Source organism: Scyliorhinus torazame, chromosome 9 (assembly GCF_047496885.1).
Source record: "Scyliorhinus torazame isolate Kashiwa2021f chromosome 9, sScyTor2.1, whole genome shotgun sequence".
Classification (NCBI taxonomy): domain Eukaryota; kingdom Metazoa; phylum Chordata; class Chondrichthyes; order Carcharhiniformes; family Scyliorhinidae; genus Scyliorhinus; species Scyliorhinus torazame.
In genome coordinates, this window is record NC_092715.1 from 27,902,554 (window position 1) to 27,927,145 (window position 24,592).

General features: G+C 44.4%; 1 protein-coding gene across 9 annotated transcripts in view; it reads left to right on the forward strand.

Annotated features, from left to right (window-relative positions):
* The window catches only part of clcn3 (chloride channel 3), a 281,546-nt gene that overhangs the window by 191,662 nt on the left and 65,292 nt on the right, over positions 1 to 24,592 (forward strand). For all 9 annotated transcript variants that reach the window (XM_072515744.1, XM_072515742.1, XM_072515746.1 and 6 more), the window contains 2 exons: positions 5,799 to 5,956; positions 14,892 to 14,991. In XM_072515744.1, the coding sequence (XP_072371845.1) occupies positions 5,799 to 5,956; positions 14,892 to 14,991 (258 nt within the window). The remainder of the gene's footprint in view (positions 1 to 5,798; positions 5,957 to 14,891; positions 14,992 to 24,592) is intronic.

The following is a 24,592-nucleotide window of genomic DNA, read 5'->3' on the forward strand; positions in this document are numbered from 1 at the left end:
AGCATACAAAATAGTTCTTACATATTAGAAACAATTACATGAATAGTTATTTAAATATTTGAATGTGATTTTGGTGGGGGGATCCTGGTTATTGTATCGGGGACATTTTGCTCTCATCAAATGTTCTCTGGGATTAGCATTTTCAAGGAATGTTGGGCACATTCAGGCACAGTGGGCGCGATTTAGCTAAATGGGAACAAAGTCCCATAACGAGCACATTTAGCCGCTTGTTTCCCGGCGCTCGCAGTGCTAAGAACGCAAAGCTGTAAAACACGACTCGTGCTAGATAATAGGCCTCAACGGGGATTACGCGGTGGAGACCGCACATAGCCCCGTTTTGTCCTCTGAGGAGCTCCGCTCACTGGAACGCCTCAGTGTAGCAAGAGATTGGGACGCCATTTTTAAATCCGAGGCCCCTGAAACAACCTCCGACAAGCCCCAATGCACTCTGGGAGTGCGCCACCCTGTCCCCGTGCAGGGCATCCCCAGCCCGAGGGCACCTGTGCAAAAAAATGCCAGCTTGGCAATGCCAACCTGACAGTGATCCTAACAGCTGGCAATGCCACCTGGGCACCTTGGCAGTGCCAGGCTGGCACCCAGATGGCACAGCAAGGCTGACAGCGCCAAGGTGCCTGGCTGGCACCAGCAGTGCCAGGGTAACACCCAGGCCGAAGGACATGCACCTGGGGGGCACCGATCCCCTGGGAGACCCCCACGCATGCCATTCCATCTGAACGGCACTCGCCCGAGGTCTCCAAGGTGAGCGAGATAGATCCTTCGCCTCAGGTAACCAAGGAATCTGCACATTAAAGTGAGACGAGCTGTCTCACTCTAATATGCAGATTTGCTAAAAAGTGATCCCACCCACATGTCTCACAAGATCGTGTTAGATCTCTCGAGGGGTTACGAGCCAGGTAGATCCCGGGAGCAGTGTCCAAAAGAGAAAATGCTGGAAAATCTCACGGGTCTAGCAGCATCTGTAGGAAGAGAAAAGAGCTAATGTTTCGAGTCCAGATAACCCTTTGTCAATGCTGCCAGACCTGCTGAGATTTCCCAGCATTTTTCTCTCTCAGTTTCAGATTCCAGCATCCGCAGTAATTTGCTTTTATGCGGGAGCAGAGTTGCCCGACTTTTATTGGTCACACTGCGCCGACGAGCTGTTTTTTGGCACAACATGACCATTAAATCGCACCCAGTGGCTCCAGATCTGCAGGTCCTATTAACAGTTTGTAGATGCAGACCTGTTGTATGGTCTGATGGCTTTGTTGGTTGTGTCTTGACTGGTGCATTGTAAAAGCCACTCAGTGTGTGTATGCCAGGCTTTCAATGACCTCTGGATTGCTGGGAGGCAGAGTTGGACCAGTTTCTGAAAATTGTCCATGACGAACAGACTTTATTTGCAGTAGATTTTATTTGGCTTTTAAATGTTGGCTTCTTTTAAATTGAATGCATTGTTTCTGAAGGAGCGGCAACGGTAAAGGCAGAATATACAGTATTCCAGTGATTATGCTACTAGATTAGAGTTTGGGAGTTGAAACCCTACCATGGGACGTTGTGGAACTGAATTCAGTAATTTTGGAAATCTGTCAGCAGAAAATTGATTAGCTTCCAGTTTGTTATTAACATCCCAACTGGGAACCAGCTACTATTCCTAGAGTGTAATCGATTGGGCCCTCCTCTGTCTCCAATCTATTTCAAGCACTTTTGCTCTCGCCCCATCCCCTCCCTCCCTGAATCAAGGTAGGGTTCCGCTTGTCTCAACCTTCCACCCCACTAATAATGAGTTGGTACCCAGGGATGTTGGTTCGATGGCTGGAGAAGTGAATGAGGTGGGTTCCTTGCAGGTTAACTACATCCATATTCCTGTCAGCGAGTTACTTAGCCCAGGATAAGCCTTTACTTTCATTGTTTAGCTGGTATATTTTTATTCTTGGTCTTGTTTCTCGGCTTTCTTGTCCCCGAGAGGGAATCTATTTTCCAGTGGGTTTTACAGCTTGTACCAGGGGCCTGGTGATGAGGGTTTTGCTGTCTTGGCAGCTTTAGTTGGCAGGTTTTCAATTGGGAAAACCTGCTTTTTTTAACAGGAGGATCAGATGAAGGTTGTGATCTCCCTCCCAACCAATGACATTGGGTGGCACACGGGCATGCTGCAGAAACCCTGCAAAGCTACTTGGTGTATGCTCTTTATATGTGCTGGCTTTCCAGGTGAAAGAACTTTATGATACTGGCTAAGCAGTCACTGAAGATCTATGTTCTTTGAAAGTCTATTTCAAAAAAATGGAGACCAAAGCAAACTCCCCGAATGGTGGAAATCTGAAATAAAATCCAAGTGCTGGAAAAAACTCAGCAGCTCTGGCAGCATCTGTGGAGGGAGAAACAGCGTTATCGATTCGAGTCTAATCTGACACTTCTTCGGAACTGGTGAAGACGAATCCGAAAATGGCAACTTCGACCAAACTCTGACAAGACCGTTGTTTCAACCTTCCATCTGGACAATTTGAAGGCCAGGGAACAACTTCATATCCTGTTCTGCGGATGACCACTCACCTTACACAATAAATGGTAGAACTCTTGTGAGTACTGAGAGGCAGAGAGATCTGGGCGTGTATGCCCACCGATCATTGAAAGTGGCAACGCATGTGGATAAGGTGGTCAAGAAGACATACGGCATGCTGGCCTTCATCGGTCGGGGCATTGAATATAAAAATTGGCAAGTCATGTTGCAGCTGTACAGGACCTTAGTTAAACCTCATTTGGACTATTGTGTACAATTCTGATCGCCACACCACCAGAAGGACGTGGATGCTTTGGAGAGGGTACAGAAGCGGTTTACTGGGATGTTGCTGTAGCTCTTATTAGCCTTAGTTTTATTAGCTCTAATTCTGTCACCTTTGCTCACGAGTCACCAGGTATCTTTCTGATACCGCCACATGGTTCAAGCTCAAGTAATGATTAATAATGCAGCACACCACTTAGTAAAGTTAAATCAACGATCATTTATTATATACAGCAATAAATACTTATACAATAATCCTACTTCTAGACTATTACCTACCACTAAAGGCCAATACTTAACTTTGGTGATGGCCCACCAGGTCAAGGAAACAAATGGTCTATCGAATTGGGCCTGGCCTGCGGGATTCAAAAAGGCTGGTACGGGTCGATAGTTTGGAGCACCTATCTGGTAGCGATCGCTGGAGTAACACTTACTTGTTTCTTCGTCAAAGGTTGCGAGCAGGAGAAGAAGGGTCGATCTGAACTTGGCCCCTATCTTTATAGTTCCCAGGGGCTTCCCGCCTCTCGGGGCGGACCTTGACCCTGGTTCCAAGTGATTGGACTTGGTTCCAATCACTTGGTTCGATATGCTCCAATAATGGGGCGATTCCTTGATCGGGGGGTGGTCACCACCTTTCTTTGTCTCAGTCACTGCTGGCGCCGAAAAGTCTGGAGCGGCTTTATGTTGCTAATGTGTAGCAATTGTTCCCGGGGATGGCTGCTTAGTATGCAGATGGCTGGGTTGTTGTGCTGTTAATGGCTGCAGGTATCGGTCTGGGCCGACTTCCTCAGAGCCGAATACACTGTTTTGCCTGCAGCTGTCCGTTTGAGTCCTGTTGGCTGATTTTCCCATCAGCCTCTTTTGTTCGCCATTTTAGATCGGGGTTTGACCATTCAAATCGGGAATCAGCCATTTTAGGTGGCGACATTGCCTGGTATGGAGGGCATTAGCTATGAGGAGAGATTAGATAAACTCGGTCTGTTAACACTGGAATGGTGGAGGTTGAGAGGCAACCTGATGGAGGTCTACAAGATTATGAGTGGCATGGACAGGGTGGATAGTCAGATGCTATTTCCTAGGGTAGGAGAATCAAGTACTAGGGGACATAGGTTTTAAGTGCATGGGGTAAAGTTTAGAACAGACGTGCGAGGCAAGTCTTTTACACAGAGGGTGATAAATATATGGAACGCGCTGCCTGGGGAAGTGGTGAGAGCCGGTACAATAGTGGCATTTAAGGGGTGATGTGATCATCAATTCACTCGAGACAAGAGTAGAAATAAACTGTGGCTTTCATCAACTAGAACAGTGCCTGCCTGCAACTGATCTAACACTGAGAGCCGCCTACAGGTTGACTGCTCTTTATACCTCCCTTCAAGGGAAGGAGCCATGGGCGGAGCCCATACAGGCCCCAACATGTTACCTTATGGATAATACCATACAATGGCCCATAGGTGGAGCCCACAAGGACAACAGCACAGCACAGATACACATGGTGGATTATTAATGTAATACATTCACCACAAGGGGCATCTAGACAAATATATGAAGAGGGTAGGAATGGAAAGATACGAGGGCAGCACAATGGCGCAGTGGTTAGCATTGCGGCCTCACGGCGTCGAGGTCCCAGGTTCAATCCTGGCTCTGGGTCACTGTCCATGTGGAGTTTGCACATTTTCCCATGTTTGTGTGGGTTTCGCCCCCACAATCCAAAGATGTGCAGAGTAGGTGGATTGGCCACACTAAATTGCCCCTTAATTGGAAAAAATGAAGTGGGTACTCTAAAATTTTTTTAAAATGGAATGGAAGGATATGGACTCTGTAAGTGCAGATGGTTTTAGTTTCGGCAGGTACCATTGTTGGCGCAGGCTTGGAGGGCCGAAGGGCCTGTTCCTGTGCTATATTGTTCTTTGTTCTTTGTTCCACAAGTTGGAACATGAACAACAGCTTAAATTGTGATTGTGGTCATCCAAGTCAGACTATCCCTTCCTGATACAAAGATCCATTTCTGAGTCACAAGCAATATCCTCTCCCTTTCCTTCAGCACCTCTCCATTCTAGCACAGGAGCTGCAACAGCTCCTTTTACCTCTCCTTCACCATCGAAAGCCCCAAACACTTAAAATTTTTTTTAGAGTACCCAATTCATTTTTTCCAATTAAGGGGCAATTTAGCGTGGTCAATCCACCTACCCTGCACATCTTTGGGTTGTGGGGGCGAAACACGGGGAGAATGTGCAAACTCCACACGGACATTGACCCAGAGCCGGGATCGAACCTGTGCCTCGGGGCTGTGAGGCAGCAGTGCTAATCACTATGCCACTGTGCTTCCCTCTAAAACACTTCTAAGTGAAGCAGCGATTTACATGTATTCCCACTTCGCCCTTTCCCTGCATGGAAATCTTGCGTTTTTATCTTTCTTCCATTCTGGTAAACGATCATCAACCTGAAACATTTGTCCTGTTTCTCTTTCCACAGATGCTACCTGACCTGCTGAGTATTACCAACATTTATTTCACACTTTCAGCATTCACATTTTGCTTCTGCTCTATCCAGTTTGGCTTGGTGTTAATTGTAGTTCACACTGTGGTTGATTCTCAAATTTCCTCCAAAGTAGCCTGTACAAGCAACGTTGTCAGCATCACCATATCCCGAGAACAATTTTAAAAGGTGAAGCAAAAAGTACAGGAGATATTATTTCACAGAAACCTTCACTCCCAAGTCTAGCCTGTCAAATTAATCGCAGAAGCCCTGCAGTTAGACTAATTGGAAGAAAGATTATTTCCAAATTTCTGTCTCCCAGAGAAACAAATTAAAAGCTATATTACATTGTTAACATGTTGGTGATGACAACACCGACTATCTGTCACAACCAGGTACGGATTGTCACTGCTTTTTTAATGTATTTCTTTATTTGCTATAGTTATTTTGGGCTCAACGGGTTAGATGCAGGAAGGATGTATTCCCTGGCTGGGGGATTCAGTGTTTTGAACAAGTTTAAGGCAGTGTTTTCTTTGTTTTTATCCAGGAGCCAATTATACAATGACGAATGGAGGCGGTATAAACAGCACAACCCATTTATTAGACCTTTTAGATGAGCCCATACCAGGTGTTGGGACATACGATGACTTCCACACCATCGATTGGGTGAGGGAGAAATGCAAAGACCGAGAAAGACACAGAAAGGTGGGTACAACTTGGAAACCTGTTATTGCAAAAACTGCTCTGTTGGCAGTCCGCCATTTCAGTAGACTTTGATACATGTTCATTTCAATAATTTGAAATTCTGTCTTATCCATCTCGTCCTGAAACTTTTCTATCAATGATGGCAACGCCAGTCTTCTTTACAATAGCTATTTTAGGAGAGTTTGTGAACTTGCCAGTTTTCGCTCTCTGCCACATGACCAAATAAATTAAAACCCATCCCCAAGGAGGAATTCAGTTTTTGGTTTCAAAGATGGCTAGCTAAAGTGAGTATCCACTGTCATGGGTTGAATAAGATCGTGGAGTTTGAGTCTTTGTACTTGTATTTCTGGTCTCTTTGTTTCTGCACTCTCTTTAATATTGTAACGTTTATCATAACAGCTTCTCATTCTTCCTGTCAGAATGTATCACTTCTCGTTTCTCCCCATGAGTAGATAATATTAAAAATGATTCACCCTTTCTTTATCTAACTTTGTTATGTCTTTGCTGTTCTCAGTTACCTTGCCCAAGTTGCATTATTTACGTATGAGCTTTGATGCATCCCGACCTCCATCATTCACAGCTTGGTGTACCAAAAGTGGTTGCTGGTCAAATAGGAAATAGGAACAGTAGTGGCCTTTTGGCCTCTTGAGCCCGCTCTGCCTTTCAATAGGATCATGGCCGATCTGTTTGTGTTTCACATCCCACATTCCCATTTACCCCCCGATAATCTTTGATTCCCCTGCAAAACTAGAATCTATCTACCTCCGCCTTAAAAATATTCAGTGATCCCACTTCCACCGCCTTCTGAGGCAGGGAGTTCCACAGTCACACAATGGCTTCCTCAAGGGAAGTCATGCCTGACGAATCTGTTAGAATTCTTTAAGGAGGTAATGAGGAAGTTAGACAAAGGAGAGCCGAGAGCCAGTGGACGTGATCTATTTGGATTTCCAGAAGGCCTTTGACAAGGTGCTGTACAGGAGGCTGCTGGATAAGATAAGAGCCCATGATGTTCGGGGTAAGGTACTGGCGTGGATAGTGGATTGGTTGACTGGCAGAAGACAGTGAGTGGGGATGAAGGGATATTTTTCAGGATGGCAGCTGGTGACTAGTGGTATTCTACAGGGGCCAGTGTTGGTACCGCAACTATTCACGATACACATTAACGTCTGGGAGAAGGACCGAGGGCATTGTTGCTATGTTTTTAGATGATGCAAAGATATGTAGAGGGAAAGGTAGTGTTGAGGAAGCGGGGAGGCTGCAAAAGGACTTGGGCAGGCTAGGATCATGGACAAATAGGTGACAGATGGAATACAATGTGGAAAAATGTGAGGTTATGTATTTTGGTAGGAAGAATAGAGACATAGACTATTTTCTAAATGAGAAAATGTTTTGAAAATCAGAAGCACAAAGGGACTTAGGAATCCTAGTTCAAGATTCTCTTAAGATTAACATGAAGATTCAGTTGGCAGTTAGGAAGGCAAATGCAATGTTCGAATTCATTTCAAGAGGGGTAGAATACAAGAGTAGGGATGACCTATGATCAGAACCCATTTTGAATATTGTGAGTAGTTTTGTGCCCCATATTTAAGGAAGGATGTGCTGGCCTTGGAAAGGGTCCAGAGGCGGTTCACAAGAATGATCCCGGAATGAAGGACTTGTCATATGAGTAGCGATTGAGAACTCTGGGTCTGTACTCGATGGAGTTTCGAAGGATGAGGGGGGGATCTCATTGAAACCTACAGAAAACTGAGAGGCCTAGATAGAGTGGACGTGGAGAAGATGTTTCCACTAGTGGGAGAGATTAGAACGCAAGGGCACAGACTCGGACTGAAGGTAGGATCCTTTAAAACTGAGGTGAGGAGGAATTTCTTCAGCCAGAGGATGGTGAATCTGAGGAACTCAATGCTACAGAAGGCTGGGGGCCCAAGTCTCTGAGTGTCTTTAATCCAGAGATAGCCATGTTCTTGATTAATAAGGGATCAGGGGTTCCAGGTAAAGGCAGGAGAATGGGGATGAGAAACATTTCAGCCATGATCGAATGGAGGAGACTTGTTGGACCGAAAGGCCTAATTCTGCTCCTTTCTTTCATAATCTTAAGGTCTAACCCCCTGAAAGAAAACATTCTCCTCATCTCTGCCCGATAAAGGTCACCCCTAACTTATAACAGTGCCCCTTAACTCTGTACTCACCTACAAAAGGAATCATCCTTTTCATGTCCACCTTGTCAAGACCATCCAGGATCTTATATACTTCAGTCAAGTCACCCCTCACTCTTTTGAACTCCAGTGGGAACAAGCCCAGCCTGCCGAACCTATCCTCATAAGACAATCCAGGTATCAATCTAATAACCCGCCTCTAAACCGTCTCAACACATTGACATCCTTCCTTAAATAAGGAGACCAAAACTGCACAACAGTATTTGAGATGTGGTCTCACCCTGTTAACTGAAGCATAATATCCTTACTGTTATGTTCAATTCCTCCCGTAATACAGGATAGCATTCCATTAGCCTTCATGTTGACATGCTGTACTAACTAACATGCTGCATACTACCTTTATATGACTCATGCATTAGAATACCTAGATCCCTCTGCACCTTGGAATTCTGCAATCGTCCTCCGTTTAAGTAATACTCTTATTTCTTTTATTCTTCTTGCCGAAGTGAACAACTTCACACTTACCTACATTTTACTCCACCTGCCAGATTTTTGCCCACGCACTCAGCTTACCTATATGTCATGTGAGAGTACGTTTAAGAAATGGGTGTTTATAAAAGGGTGTGTACATAAATATCTGTAGTGAGAGTTCCTTTAAGAAATGGGTGTTTATAAATGGGTGTGTGTTATAACCTGCCTACTTATCATTGGCTTGGGACTAATGACTATCCCACAATCCTGTGGGAGTATGAGCTTCCCCAATGAGGGGGGCGGAGAAACCACTAGTAAACTCCTAGTATAAATAAAGCTGGCCAGTTCAGGAACCAGCAGGAAGGAGTATGTAGCAAGGGAAGTTACTGCTACTGTTATGTATATATGTTATAGTAAATAAATGTTATTACTTTGTATCCTTAAAACTCGTGCTGGATTCTTCGTGGCCCTTCCAAAAGTGTGTATATAAATATCTGTAATGAGAGTACCTTTAAGAAATGGGTGTTTATTACTGCAGTGATGTCAGAGAGTGGGTGGAGCTGGGCTGTCTGTCAACTTTTTACTTTCGCTTTAGGCTTTTTGCTGAAGGGTGGGTTTGGTTTCATTTTAGTTTTGGAGAAGCTGCAATCACAGCAGGATGTGTGTGAATCTCTGTAAACTTATGAATGTCCATTTGCTGATTTCAACGTGGTAACTGTTCACAGTAGTGAAGTTAAACCTAAGGTGCTTCTGTTAAAGGTTTTGTTTTAAGTCTTATGGATTATGGAGTCTTAAAAAGAAAACTCAAGGATTACTTGTTGTATTCTTTGGAATTTGAATTTGAAATAATGGTTGCTAAGATGTTCACTGTATGTTTTAAAAAGGTTAACTTGAGTTCATAGAATAAACATTGTTTTGCTTTAAAAAATGCTTTTCCATTTCTGCTGTACCACACCTGTAGAGTGGGCCGTGTGCTCCCCATACCACAATCTATTAAAAGGTGTGGGTCAGGTGAACTCCATGATACACTTTGGGGTTCTCTAAACCCTGACCCATAACAAATATCTGTCTGCAAACTCCTTATGTCTTCTTCACAACATGCTTTCCTACCTGTCCTTGTATTCTCTGCAAACCCCTTTCCTCATCTAAGTCGTTGATGTCGTAAAAAATTGAGGCCCAGCACAGATCCCTGAACATTTTATTCTTCACATTTATTTTGACTTTCCTCATAAATATGCTTAGGTTAGTTATGCACCCAATTCAGGTGAATTCGTCAAGCTCAGCAGAGAACCAAAGTCAAACTTGGGACCTTCATTGCCTCAGCAGTGCACTGGATAAATGTGCAAACCTAGGCAGAGAATCATGAATTCAGATCTATTAAACCTCAGAGAAAATGGCTTGCAAGGCATAGACATGTTGTCAAGCAGCCTGAGCACGAAACATTTTTTTTTTTTGCAAAGCTGAGTGAATTTTAATTAATAGTTTTGCAAGAAAGCAGACATCTTAAGTAGTTCTTTCAAATGATAAGTATAAAATGACAAACTGATGTCTGAAATGCAGAGCATGTTAATACATTAAAGACGTCTCGGTGAAATGGAAATGAAATGGAAATCGATTAATTTACTCGTTGAAATCTTTACTTCCCCATGGTATCAACTGAAACAGTCTGCATTTCAGTAAGGGCAACAAATAGTTTGAAATGAGTTCATATTTTCCCAAAGGTATCACAAACCTATGCAACTCGGAGAAGTTTTGTCTCAGCATGTCGCCCATCATGGAAATTGCACTTGCATCAAAGTTCAATGTTGAGGTTTTTCAACAATGGTATAAAAATGAGCTAATGTTTAATGCAGAGCTGTTGGTGTTCTCTGTGTTTTCTCGCACATTACCGTGGAGTGATACATTTTTGGTTTATGGCATGGATGTTTGGGAGAGATCTAAATGGAGCCAAGGCAGACTGAGTGAAACGTTGAGCAGCCTAGAAGTACCCAGCTTTAGTAGCATTAGCAGAAGTTTGGGAGCAGTTTTTACTTGCCTAAAATGAATCTAAATAGTATGATGGTTTTGTGCTGTTTGCAATTTGCCGCACTTGCCTGTGTCAGCCCTGCCTGTAGCACAGTCAGCTGACTCTACCCCTGTGCATTCTAACATACGAATTAGGAGCAGGAGTAGGCCACTCGGACCCTCGAGCCTGCTCCACCATTCAATGAGATCATGGCTGGTCTGGTTGTAACCTCAACCCCACATTCCTGCCTACCCCCAATAACCTTCCACTCTCTTGTTAATCAAAAATCTATTTCGCTCTGCCTTAAAAATATTCAAAAATTCAGCTTCTGCTGCCTATTGAGGAAGTGAGTTCCAGAGACTCACGGCCCTCTGAGAGAACATTCTTTCCTCATCTCTGCCTTAAATGAGTGATCTCTTGTTGTTGAACAGTGGCCCCTACTTTTCGCATTTACTCTACCCCTGTGCATTCTAACCATTGTGCCATTTTTATTCCTAGTATGGGTCATGTTTGTGTATTCTTTGGGGAAAATTGACAATCAGGTGCACAGATGTTTGGAGATTGCAGGATATATTGAGGGAGTCGTTCGCAAAGCATGCAGGATCTTCTTCATGAATAGAAATATTGAGTGTTAAAACAGGAAAGGTATGCTAAACATTTATCAAGCTCTAGTTAGGTTAAAATAGAATATAGCATACAGCAGGATTTAGATCGTTTGGAGATTCGGCAGATGGAGTTTAATCCGGACAAATGTGAGGTAATGCATTTTGGAAGGTCTAATACAGGTAGGGAATATACAGTGAATGGTAGAACCCTCAAGACAGTCAGAGAGATCTAGGTGTACAGGTCCACAGGTCACTGAAAGGGGCAACACAGGTGGAGAAGGTAGTCAAGAAGGCATACGGCATGCTTGCCTTCATTGGCCGGGACTTTGAGTATAAAAATTGGCAAGTCATGTTGCAGCTGTATAGAACCTTAGTTCGGCCACACTTGGAGTATAGTGTTCAATTCTGGTCACCACACTACCAGAAGGATGTGGAGGCTTTAGAGAGGGTGCAGAAGAGATTTACCAGGATGTTGCCTGGTATGGAGGGCATTAGCTATGACGAAAGTTTGAATAAACTCGGTTTGTTCTCACTGGAACGACGGAGGTTGAGGGGTGACCTGATGGAGGCCTACAAAATTATGAGGGGCATAGACAGAGTGGATAGTCAGAGACTTTTTCCCAGGGTAGACGAGTCAATTACTAGGGGGCATAGGTTTAAGGTGCGAGGGGCAACGTTTAGAGGAGATGTATGAGGCAAAGTTTTTACACCCAGAGGGTAGTGGGTGCCTGGAACCCGCTGTCGGAGGAGGTGGTGAAAGCAGGGACGATAGTGACGTTTAAGGGGCAAATACATCCAAAGGATGGGAATAGAGGGATATGGATCCTGGAAGTGTAGAAGATTTTAGTTTAGACAGGCAGCATGGTCGTCGCGGGCTTGGAGGGCGAAGGGCCTGTTCCTGTGCTGTACTTTTTTTTGTTCTTTGCATCCAGTTCTTTTCACCACGTTTTCGGAAGGATGTGAGGTTCATAGAATCCCGATAGTGCAGAAGGAGGCCATTTGGCCAATCGGGTTTGCACCGACCCTGCGAAAGCCCACTCTACCCATGTCAACTTCTCTGTCCACCCTGCTCTATCCCTGTCACCCCATAACTTAACCTACACATCCCTGAACACCAAGGGGCAATTTATCATGGAGATTTACCAGAAAGGCTCCCGGGTTGAGGGAATTTAGCCAGATTGGGTTGGAGAAACTGGGGCTGTTCTCCTTGGAGCAAAGAAGATCGAGGGATGTTATTGGGATGTACAAGGTTGTGACATGTTTGGATAATGTTGGGAAAGATGTTCACATTAGCTGATGGTGCGACTGTCTGGGTGGAGTTTGCACATTCCCCCCCCATGTCTGCGTGGGTTTCACCTCCACAACCTAAAGATGTGCAGGTTAGGTGGATTGGCCACGCTAAATTGCCCCTTAATTGGAAATAAATAATTGGGTTCTCTAAATTTATAATTTTTTTTAAAAGCTGATGGTGCGATGATTTTTGGACAGCACAGATTTAAGATTTTGGGTGAAGGATATGGGAGGTGATGTGGGAAGGTGGTGGATTTTTACCAAGTAAATGGCAGTGATATGGAGCTCAGTGCATACCTTGTTGGTGGAAGCAGAGATTATGAATAATTTCAATATGAAATTGTATAGTCACCTGAGGGACATAAACTTGCAGAGTTAAGGGGATGGTCTGGAAGAATGTATTGTTCTACATGGACTTGGTGGGCTGAATGGCCTCCTTCTGTATCAGAACAATTGTATGAAATGTCCATGAACTAACTATGTCCATGAACTAACTACTATGTCACGGTGTTTCACTGTGCTAAAAGAGCTGTGTTTCCTCACTGTGCTATCCAGTCCCCTAAAAGTGAAAGGGCAGTGAACAAACCCAGAGTACTCCCTAACCTCCAAGAGTTAAAGAGCTAACCCACTGTACCACCCCAACTCCATTAAAAAAAAAAACTCACCCAGTGAACCACTCAATTTCAGAGCAGTATAAAAGCAGAGAGTTAACCCACCCTACCGTCCATTTTCGATGAAAAAAGTGCAGCTTTTTAAACCATTGGTGCAGAAAATCATCTTGTGGTCTGGCGCAAAACAGGATTTATCGTATTGACTGCTGCGGAACTCCATATCAGGCTGATAAGACTAGTTTTGCACTATAGCCTGAGACAAATACAAATCCCATAATGTCTGACAATTCTGTGACTGGATTTTTCCCCCCCGAACTAATAGCAGCATTTGAGACAAAAATCAGCATAAGCAGTTTGCTACGTTTTCCCCATGGGATAATATGTGCTCACTCTGGACAATCCCAGTCTGAGATATCCCAGAACATGCTCTGAATCTGTGTATATTTCTGGATGAGTGCCTGTAAGGAGCCATGTTAGAATGGCCTGGATGACATATTTACTTTCACTTTCCTGACTTATAGTTTCTCTTTGTTCATTCAGATCATCAGATGTATTTATTTTGAACTTGAAGGACCGATCTATAATCTGAATGAGCTGTTCGTGCGTTTGGTTACTGGTCCATGAACACTTGCAGTTCCTACCTTGCTGAAGTGTAGCTTTCGGTGGAAAACAAAAAATTCTCTTCAAGCTTTTATAAGATGCAAATAGTAAGCTGATTTTGCATTGCTCCGAGAGTGGTGCTTGCTGACGTGCTGATTTTGCATCTATGAGGACCGCCCCGCCCACCCCGACATAGAATCATAGAATTTACAGTGCAGGAGGAGGCCATTCGGCCCATCGAGCCTGCACCGGCCCTTGGAAAGAGCACCCACTTTAGCCCACACCTCCACTCCATCCCCGTAACCCAGTACCACCACCTAACCTTTTTGGACACTATGGGCAATTTCTCATGGCCAATCCACCTAACCTGCACGTCTTTGGACTGTGGGAGGAAACCGGAGCAGCCGGAGGAAACCCACGCAGACACGGGGAGAACGTGCAGACTCCGCACAGACAGTGATCCAGCTGGACTCGAACCTGGGACCCTGGAGCTGTGAAGGCACTGTGCTACCGTGCTGCCCACTATGCTCATGAGCTGCTCTTTGGCTTGAAGTTGAAGTACCTGTCTTCATATCCTCACACGCATCCATCCATTCATTCCATCATAGATTCCAGAGACTCTTATCTAGCAACTCCATCGCCCTCCCTGATAACTTCCCTGATAACTGTCTAAACCTGAACCAGACTTTTCGTAACCATTCTGCCTCAATACCTCTGTTTTTCTCCTTCAAGACGCTGTTGAAAACCTACATCTTTGATTCCCTTCCCTCAAGTGTCCTTATGTGGCTTGATGTGAAACTTGTTTGAAAGCACTCCTACTACACCGTTTGGAATGTTTCATTTCATTAAAGGCATTATATAAATGCAAGTTGTTGTCCGAGTGGTGTATGTGTGGAATGCCAACCGGCGGATGATCATAATTTGTAGCAAGATAAATAATATTAATGCTCACTGATCATCAAGGGATTAGAGAAATGTCTGTAGTTTGTCAGTGCAACCTTCATTTCCTAAAGATGTTATTTAATTGCAACTTTAAATTGAGGTGTATGTGTGCAAGTTGCATCTGGATTTGCAGTGTGACTGCAAAAATGTTCAATGTTATCGAACTGCAGTAAAATATTTTGCAAAACTATGTATGTCATCTGTGGCAAACAGACCCGAATGACTAAGATATAATTCAGTATTTATTCATTACAGATTACCAGCAAGAAAAAAGATTCTGTGTGGGAATTTATAAAAAGCCTGTATGATGCTTGGTCGGGATGGCTGGTTGTAACACTGACTGGCTTGGCATCGGGTAAGGAAACATCAAGACCATCACAGGTTATAAAGTTATATGATGAAGATCATTTTAATGCGTAATGTAGTCCAGTTGAAGTCTAGTAAGCTAAGTCTAAATGATTTTTAAAAAATGTAAATATAGAACTAATTGGTAAAAGTACGTTGATGTTGACATTCAAGTACTGAGGCCTGGAACTATCTGAACTATGGATTGTCTTTTACGAGATTCTCAGGAGCCACAAAATTAGAGTTTGTTGTTTACTTCATTTCATTTAAATAAATTGCAAAAAGAGTACAAAAATGTTATGTGACTAATATTGTAGGTAATACTGCCAACAGGTTTATACTTCCAGCTGTAATTTAATTCTGCTTTTATGCATTTTGAAAGTTGAACTATTGAGAGACATGTTGCAGAAGCTTTTTGCCTTGCACTCACCAGGACAAATGTAAGAAGGCCACATTTCAAACGCACACAACAATAAAGAACAAAGAAAATTACAGCACAGGAACAGGCCCATCGGCCCTCCCAGCCTGCGCCGATCCAGATCCTTTATCTAAACCTGTCTTCTATTTTCCAAGGATCTACTTCCCTCTGTTCCCCGCCCATTCATATATCTGTCTAGATGCATCTTAAATGATGCTATCGTGTACCACCTCCGCTGGCAAAGCGTTCCAGGCACCCACCACTCTCTGCGTAAAAAACTTTCCACGCACATCTCCCTTAAATTTTCCCCCTCTCACGTTGAAATTGTGACCCCTTGTAATTGACACCCCCACTCTTGGAAAAAGCTGTCCATACCTCTCATACTTTTGTCGACCTCAATCAGGTCCCCCCTCAATCTCTGTCTTTCCAACGAAAACAGTCCTCATCTACTCAACCTTTCTTCATAACTAGCACCCTCCATACCAGGCAACATCCTGGTGAACCTCTTCTGCACCCTCTCTAAAGCATCCACATCCTTCTGGTAATGTGGCGACCAGAACTGCACGCAGTATTCCAAATGTGACCCAACCAAAGTCCTATACAACTGTAACATGACCTGCCGACTCTTGTACTCAATACCTCGTCCGATGAAGGCAAGCATGCTGTATGCCTTCTTGACCACTCTATCGACCTTCGTTGCCACCTTCAGGATACAATGGACCTGAACTCCCAGACCTCTCTGTACATCAATTTTCCCCAGGACTCTTCCATTGACTGTATAGTCCGCTCTTGGATTAGATCTTCCAAAATGCATCACCTCACATTTGCCTGGATTGAACTCCATCTGCCATTTCTCTGCCTAACTCTCCAATCTATCTAGATTTTGCTGTATTCTCTGACAGTCCTCCTCGCTATCTGCAACTCCACCAATCTTAGTATCATCTGCAAACTTGCTAATCAGACCACCCATACCTTCGTCCAGATCATTTATGTATATCACAAACAACTGTGGTCCGAGTACGGATCCCTGTGGAACACCACTAGTCACCTTTCTCCGTTTTGAGACACTCCCACTACTACTCTCTGTCTCCTGTTGCCCAGCCAGTTCTTTATCCATCTAGTTAGTACACCCTGAACCCCATACGACTTCACTTTTTCCATCAACCTGCTATGGGAAACTTTATCAAACGCCTTACTGAAGTCCATGTATATGAAATGAAAATGAAAATCGCTTATTGTCACAAGTAGGCTTCAAATGAAGTCACTGTGAAAAGCCCCTAGTCGCCACATTCCGGCGCCTGTTCGGGGAGGCCGGTACGGGAATTGAACCGTGCTGCTATATGTATATGACATCTACAGCCCTTCCCTCATCAATTAACTTTGTCACTTCCTCAAAGAATTCTATTAGGTTTGTAAGACAAGACCTTCCCTGCACAAAACCATGCTGCCTATCACTGATAAGTCTATTTTCTTCCAAACATGAATAGATCCTATCCCTCCGTATCTTCTCCAACAGTTTGCCTCCCACTGACGTCAAGCTCACAGGTCTATAATTCCCGGGATTATCCCTGCTACCCTTCTTAAACAAAGGGACAACATTAGCAATTCTCCAGTCCTCCGGGACCTCACCCGTACTCAAGGATGCTGCAAAGATATCTGTTAAGGCCCCTGCTATTTCGTCCCTCACTTCCCTCAGTAACTTGGGATAGATCCCATCCGGACCTGGGGACTTGTCCACCTTAATACCTTTTAGAATACCCAAAACTGCTCCCTTCCTTATGCCGACTTGACCTGGAGTATTTAACCATCCATCCCTCGCCTCAACATCCATCATGTCCCTTTCCTTGGTGAATACCGATGCAAAGTACTCGTTAAGAATCCCACCCATTTCCTCTGACTCCACGCATAAATTCCCTCTTTTGTCTTTGAGTGGGCCAATCCTTTCTCTAGTTACCCTCTTGCTCCTTATATACGAATAAAAGGCTTTGGGATTTTCCTCAACCCTGTTAGCCAAAGATATTTCATGACCCCTTTTAGCCCTCTTTATTGCGCGTTTGAGATTTGTCCTACTTTCCCGATATTCCTCCAAAGCTTCATCAGTTTTAAGTCGCCTAGATCGTAGGTATGCTTCCTTTTTCATCTTAGCTAATCTCACAATTCCACCCGTCATCCATGGTTCCCTAATCTTGCCATTTCTATCCCTCATTTTCACAGGGTCATGTCTGTCCTGCACTCCAATCAACCTTTCCTTAAAAGACTCCCACATTTCAAATGTGGATTTACTTTTAAACAGCTGCCCCCAATTCACATTCCCTATCTCCTGTCGAATTTTGTTATACCTAGCCTTTCCCCAATTTAGCACTCTTCCTTTAGGACCACTCTCGTCTTTGTCCATGAGCATTCTAAAACTTACGGAATTGTGATCGCTATTCCCAAAGTAATCACCGACAGAAACTTCAACCACCTGGCCGGGATCATTCCCCAATAACAGGTCCTGTATGGCCCCTTCCCGAGTGGGACTATTTACATACTGCTCTAAAAAACTCTCTTGGATGCTCCTTACAAATTCTGCTCCATCTATGCCTCCAACACTACATGAGTCCCATACAATGTTGGGGAAGTTAAAATCTCCCATCACGACCACCCTATTGCTCCTACATTTTTCTATAATCTGTCTACATATTTGTACCTCTACTTCACGCTCACTTTTGGGAGGCCTGTAGTAAAGTCCCAACAATGTTACTGCACCCTTCCTATTTCTTAGCTCTACCCATATTGCTCGAATCCTCCATCGTGCCCTCCTTAATCACAGCTGTGATATCATCTCTGACCAGTAATGCAACTCCTCCACCCCTTTTGCCTCCCTCTCTATCCCTCCTGAAGCATCTATATACCCTGGGATATTTAGTTGCCAGTCTTGCCCTTCCCTCAACCAAGTCTCAATAATACCAATAACATCATATTCCCAGGTACTAATCCAAGCCCTAAATTCATCTGCCTTACCTGCTACACTTCTCGCATTGAAACATTGCACCTCAGATCACCTGTCCCTTTGCGTTCATCATCTCTTCCCTGTCTACTCTTCCCCTTAGTCACATTGAGTTTATTATCTGGTACCTTACTGGCTTTAGTTGCTGCCTCTTTACTGACCTCTAACTTCCTAATCTGGTTCCCATCCCCCTGCCACATTAATTTTAAAACCTCCCCAACAGTGTTAGCAAAAGCACCCCCTAGGACATTGGTTCCAGTCCTGCCCAGGTGTTGACCATCCGATTTGTAATGGTCCCACCACCCCCAGAACCGGTTCCAATGTCCCAAAAATCTGCACCCCTCCCTCCTGCACCATCTCTCAAACCACGTATTCATTCTGACTATTCTTGAATTTCTACTCTGACGGTCTCGTGGCACTGGTAGCAACCCTGAGATTACTACCTTTGATGTCCTACTTTTTAACTTATCTCCTAACTCCCTAAATTCTGATTGTAGGACCTCATCCCGTTTTTTACCTATATCGTTGGTGCCTATATGCACCACGACAACTGGCTGTTCACCCTTCCCCTTCAGTATTTCCTGCAGACTACCCGAGACATCCCTGACCCGTGCACCCAGGACGCAACATACCATTCGGGAGTCTTGTTTTCGACCACAGAAACGCCTGTCTACTCCCCTTACGATTGAATCCCCTATGACTATAGCCCTGCCAGTCTTTTTCCCGCCCTTCTGTGCAGCAGAGCCAGCCACGGTGTCATGAGCCTGGCTACTACTGCCTTCCCCTGGTGAGTCATCTCCCCCAACAGTATCCAAAACGGTATACCTGTTTTGGAGGGAGATGACCACAGGGGAAGACCTGCACTGCCTTCCTGCTCTTTCTCTGCCTTTTGGTCACCCATTCCCTGTCTCCCTCACCAACCCTAATCTGCGGTGTGACCAACTCACTGAACGTGCTATCCACGACCTCCTCAGCATCGCGGATGCTCCAAAGTGAGTCCATCCGCAGCTCCAGAGCCGTCATGCGGTCTAACAGGAGCTGCAGCTGGACACACTTCCCGCACATGAAGGAGCCAGGGGCAATGGCCGCATCCCTGAACTCCCACATTGAGCACGAGGAGCATAACACGGGTCAGGGATCTCCTACCATTTTTACACTTCACCTTAACTAATTACAAATATAATATCAAATAATGAATAAGTGAAAGGAATAAAGATTTTATTTATCAATCACAATACTTACCAACACACAAAGAGTTAAATTTCTCCCAACGACTGCTAATTGGAGCACTTTCCTTACCAGCCAATCAGGTCACTGCTTTGCTGTGATGTCACTCTTCAAGGTAAGATTTTAAAGACGAAAACCTATCTTCCCGACAGATCCCTGGCCACTGCTCCCACCAAAAATCTGAAGGCTGCATCTCTGGCAGCTGTGTCCCCGCCGCTCTCCTCGCGCTCTTTTATCCTGTGTCCCCGCCGCTCTCCTCGCACTCTTTTATCCTGTGTCCCCGCCGCTCTCCTCACGCTCTTTTATCCTGTGTCCCCGCCGTTCTCCTCGCGCTCTTTCACTGTGTCCCCGCCGCTCTCCTCGCGCTCTTTTATCCTGTGTCCCCGCAGCTCTCCTTGCGCTCTTTTATCCTGTGTCCCCGCCGCTCTCCTTGCGCTCTTTTATCCTGTGTCCCCGCAGCTCTCCTTGCGCTCTTTTATCCTGTGCCCCTGCGACTCTCCTTGCGCTCTGCCGCTCTCCTCGCGCTCTTTCACTGAGTCTCCACCGCTCTCCTCGCGCTCTTTCACTGAGTCTCCGCCGCTCTCCTCGCGCTCTTTCACTGAGTCCCCGCCGCTCTCCTCGCGCTCTTTCACCAGCAGTCACTCTGTCCTCACTCCGACCGGATTCAGCTGGAAACGCCCAACAGTAAGTTTCAAAAAAAAATGTACTCCCCTTCTCTGCAAGCACCCACTCAGCAACCACTGTGCACATCACGATAACACCTCAGGGAAAAGAAAAACTACTTACCAGTCACCAGCCAATCACTTACCTGCAGGCTGTGACGTCACGGTTCAACTTCTTTCTACTTCTACCTGCCCTCGAGTCTCCCCCTTGATCTTTACTCGGCTGGGACCCTTACAGGGTGCTGGTTGGCAAGTCGGCTGTGATCAACTAAGGCATTGCAATGGTGAACTATAGGCTCCTCAAGCTCGCCGGTAATGCAAAAAAGGCGCATGGCTTGAACATGTTGCTTTTGGTCCTTTTCTGCACATCTCTTATTCCCTCACTTCTCTTCAAATGGTGTCATAAAATCTTTTAAATTCACCTGAACGGGCAGATGTGACCCTGATCTAACAACTCACCTGAAAGGCAGCACCTTTGGCAATGTAGCATTTAATCAGTATTGTGCTGTGCTATATTGTAGGCTCATGTTTTGGAGAGGAATTTGAGCCTATAGCTCCACTGGCTCACTTGATGTATTTCCAAGCCCACACCGCCACCCTATCCCAGTAACCCCACCCAACCTTTTTTGGGGCACTAAGGGCAATTTAGCATGGCCAATCCACCTAGCCAATCCATCTTTGGACTGGGAGGAAACCGGAGCACCCAGAGGAAACCCACGCAGGATGGCAAAGACAGGGCAGAGGGATGGGGCTGCAAATGAGGCCAGTAACAGAAGAATGGAGAACGCATTTTGGAATTTAAGGTTGAAAGTGGTTGCGTAGGTTGGAGAGTATGTGATGTTGGGGATGGGGTTATAGATGAGAAGAAGAATGTTGAAGCCTATATGTTGTAAGCTGGAAGTTATTGAAGAGTTGCAAAGTCAGGCTGATACTGGAAAAGGTACGGAATAAAGGGGAGTGGCATAGTTTTGGATTAGTTGCAGTTTGTGAATGATGAAACTCAAGAACCCACTGAGGATATCATGAGAGTCCAGTCTAGAGCTGATATGTGTAGATAGGGTTTTGGTAGCCAAGTAAGAAATAGATTGTGATGGATAGCATGGAGTTTGAAGCTCAGCTCAGGACACTGAACCCACACGTCATTGAACTTCTCTTGAATGCGCTCCTGAAGAGATGGATGGAGTCAAATGCTGAGGTGTGTGTTTTTGGTGAGTATCAAACAAGATGACTCTGGCCTTGCTATTGAGTGGGCTGATAAATGTACTTGTGGGTTAGAGTTAACCTCATAATGTAATGATTTATTAGATTGAATTACAGTTATGGCATATTTGTTATTTTTGGGTGGATTCACAGTAAGTATTGTCACAATCCCAGTTGATGTTATAACTGGACTGCTGATTAGTTTTAACAAGAAAAAAAGTCTATTAAACATGGAAAAGTTGAATTATTATACAATAATCCTTTACTCCTCCCTTAGTTTAACAAATACACACAGATTTAAAGATTAACATGGATTACAAAGTCCATCTACAGCTGCAATGGTCTCATTAACACAAAAAATCCCTTTGAAGCACGCAAGATGACTGTCGTCCAGTATGCACTCCGCTCTGAACCCAAGTTAATGTCTGGAGTTTTCTCCTCAGAATCCCCCAGATGATTGTCACATGAGAGTTTCCAAATTCCACTCTGAAAAACAAGCTTTCAATTTTCCCCTCATAATAATTCTTTCCCTTGGCAGTTTGCACTCTGAAATCCAGTCTAGATTTTACAAATTTTCTGCTCCACCTTTGACAGGATTTCACACCAACCCATTTTAGATTTCTTTGCCTTGACTGCTGTGCAAACTGCTCACAATTGCTTTAACTTTCAACTCTCAAACAGTATTAAAACAACATCCAATAAGTATACTTCTGCAAGTAACTGGAGTCGTCTAGCACTGATTTTTTAAAAGGCTGTCAATCCACTATGTACTTGTGAATGCTTTACCCTGTGTGATGTGTGTCATGACCATGGTGTGTCACATTCATTGAAATAGAAAGGTTAACCAATAGTTGATCGTTAACCAATAGTTGATCTGCTGTACAACACTTTAAGATGAAACACTTATTAGTCCATCCTCTCAGCAGGCTTAATATAAAGGCAAAATACTGTAGATGCTGGAGATCCGAAATAAATTCAGCAAGTGCTGGAAAATCTGAGCAGGCTGGCAGCACCTGTGAAGAGAGAACAGAGTTAACGTTTTGAGTCCAAAATGACTCCTCTTCTGAATTCTCTCAGCTGCCTTTGCTGCTTTGCTCTCTTTCCCCTAGTGCACTGTAACAAAATTCCACTGAGGTCTCCCTGCCCTAGCCCTGAACTCTCACTTTTCTCCAGTTTCTCTCCTATCTCTTCTCATGGCTTGTCTGAGCTCATCTTGTCTATGAGATTCACCTACTGCTCACTTGATACTATTTCTACTGAACTGCTGATCCCCCAAATTCCCTTCCTGGTCTTTTTTGCCTCATGGACTATCCCTTTCTCTTGAATCGTCACTCACCTCAAAAAAAAACTCTTGACCCCTCCATCCTTGCAACCTACCCCCGCCCCCCCCATCTCTAACAGCCCTGTCTTTGAAGATGCTGGTGTCTCCCAATCTGTGTACATCTTGCCTGCAGCTCCATATTTGAACTCCACCAATCAGATTTTATTCCTGAAATAGCTCTTATCAAATTACACACCTGGCATCCTGTTTTGCTATGACCGAGGTAAACAATTCTCCTCACTGTCTGAACTTCCCCACAGTTGTTGACACTGATAAATTGCACAATTCTCTTCCAACAGCTCTCCAATGTTTTCCAGCTGAGTGGGACTTCATTTAGCTGGTTTCATTCTTATCTATCCAGTCACAGCTGAAGACCCCTCTTGCTACTCCTGCACTGTTATCTGTGATATGCCCCAGAGGTTTTATTCTTGGCTGCCTTCTATTTGTCATTCCTCGTGTTATTCCTCGGCGACATCTTTTGAAAAAAGTGTCAAGTTCCACATATACATTGACGGCAACCTCTACCTCATTGCTGTCTTCCTCAGTCTTTCCACTGTCTCCGAATTGTTGGACTGATTGTCTGACACCTAGTCCTAAATGAGGAAGAATAACCTCCAAATAAATATTAAGAAGACCAATGTCTTTGGCCTTAGCCACAAATTTGCTTTCCTAGTCACCAACTCCATTCCTCTCCCTGACATCTGTCAGAGTTTGAACTACACGTTTCGCAACCTTGGCTGAACTGCTGTATCCATTAAATTTTGTTGCACTGTAAGTTGTTCATCTTGCCCCACCCATTCTTCCTTCAAGACTCTCCTTAAGTCTGAACTCTTGGAAAACAATGAGCCACGCCTTCTAACTTTTCCCCTTTGGCTGTTTTACCTTGCACCTTCATGCAGCACATCAAAACATTCTTCTACATCAAAGGAACTTTCTAAATGCAAGCTATTACTAAATTGCGAAAAGTAGAAAATGTGTTGTGCACAAGTTGTGCCATTCATTGGAAGGAACTATCTACTAATTTCATTTTCCTTTTTCGTTAAGGAACAATTTCATGGAATATGAAAGGGCTGGTTTAGCACATGGCTAAAGAGCTGGCTTTTAAAGCAGACCAAGGCAGGCCAGCAGCACGGTTCAATTCCCGTACCAGCCTCCCCGAACAGGCGCCGGAATGTGGGGACAGGGGCTTTTCACAGTAACTTCATTTGAAGCCTACTTGTGACAAGCGATTTTCATTTCATTTCATATGTTTTTGCCCATTATAATCAAAGAATCTCTACATTGCAGAAGGGAGGCCATTTGGCCCATCGAGTCTGCACCAACCCGCCAAAAGAGCACCCTACCTAGGCCCACCCTATCCCTGGAACCCAGTAAACCCCACCTCACATTTTGACACTAAGGTGCAATTTTATTATGGCCAATCCACCTAACCTGCACATCTTAGATATAGATTTTTTTTTTCTAAATGTTTTTTATTCTCCATTTTCACATTTTCCTTCAAGATTTACACCCCACCCACAAACAGTAAACGGTAACAAATACAAAATCAATCCCTTTAACAATACCAATGATCCCATCCTCCCACCACCCCAAACAATGGCCCACCTGTCAACATATGCATCCAATAAAACAAACCCTCCCACGGTGGAAACAAAAAAACAAAGGAGAAAACGAAAAAGGAGTCCGGGACCACCCATGGTCACCATTAACCTATAGAGTCCACTTCCCCCCACCACACACACACACTCAATGCCATCCAACCTCTGAAAGAGTACCGTACATGATACCCAAAAG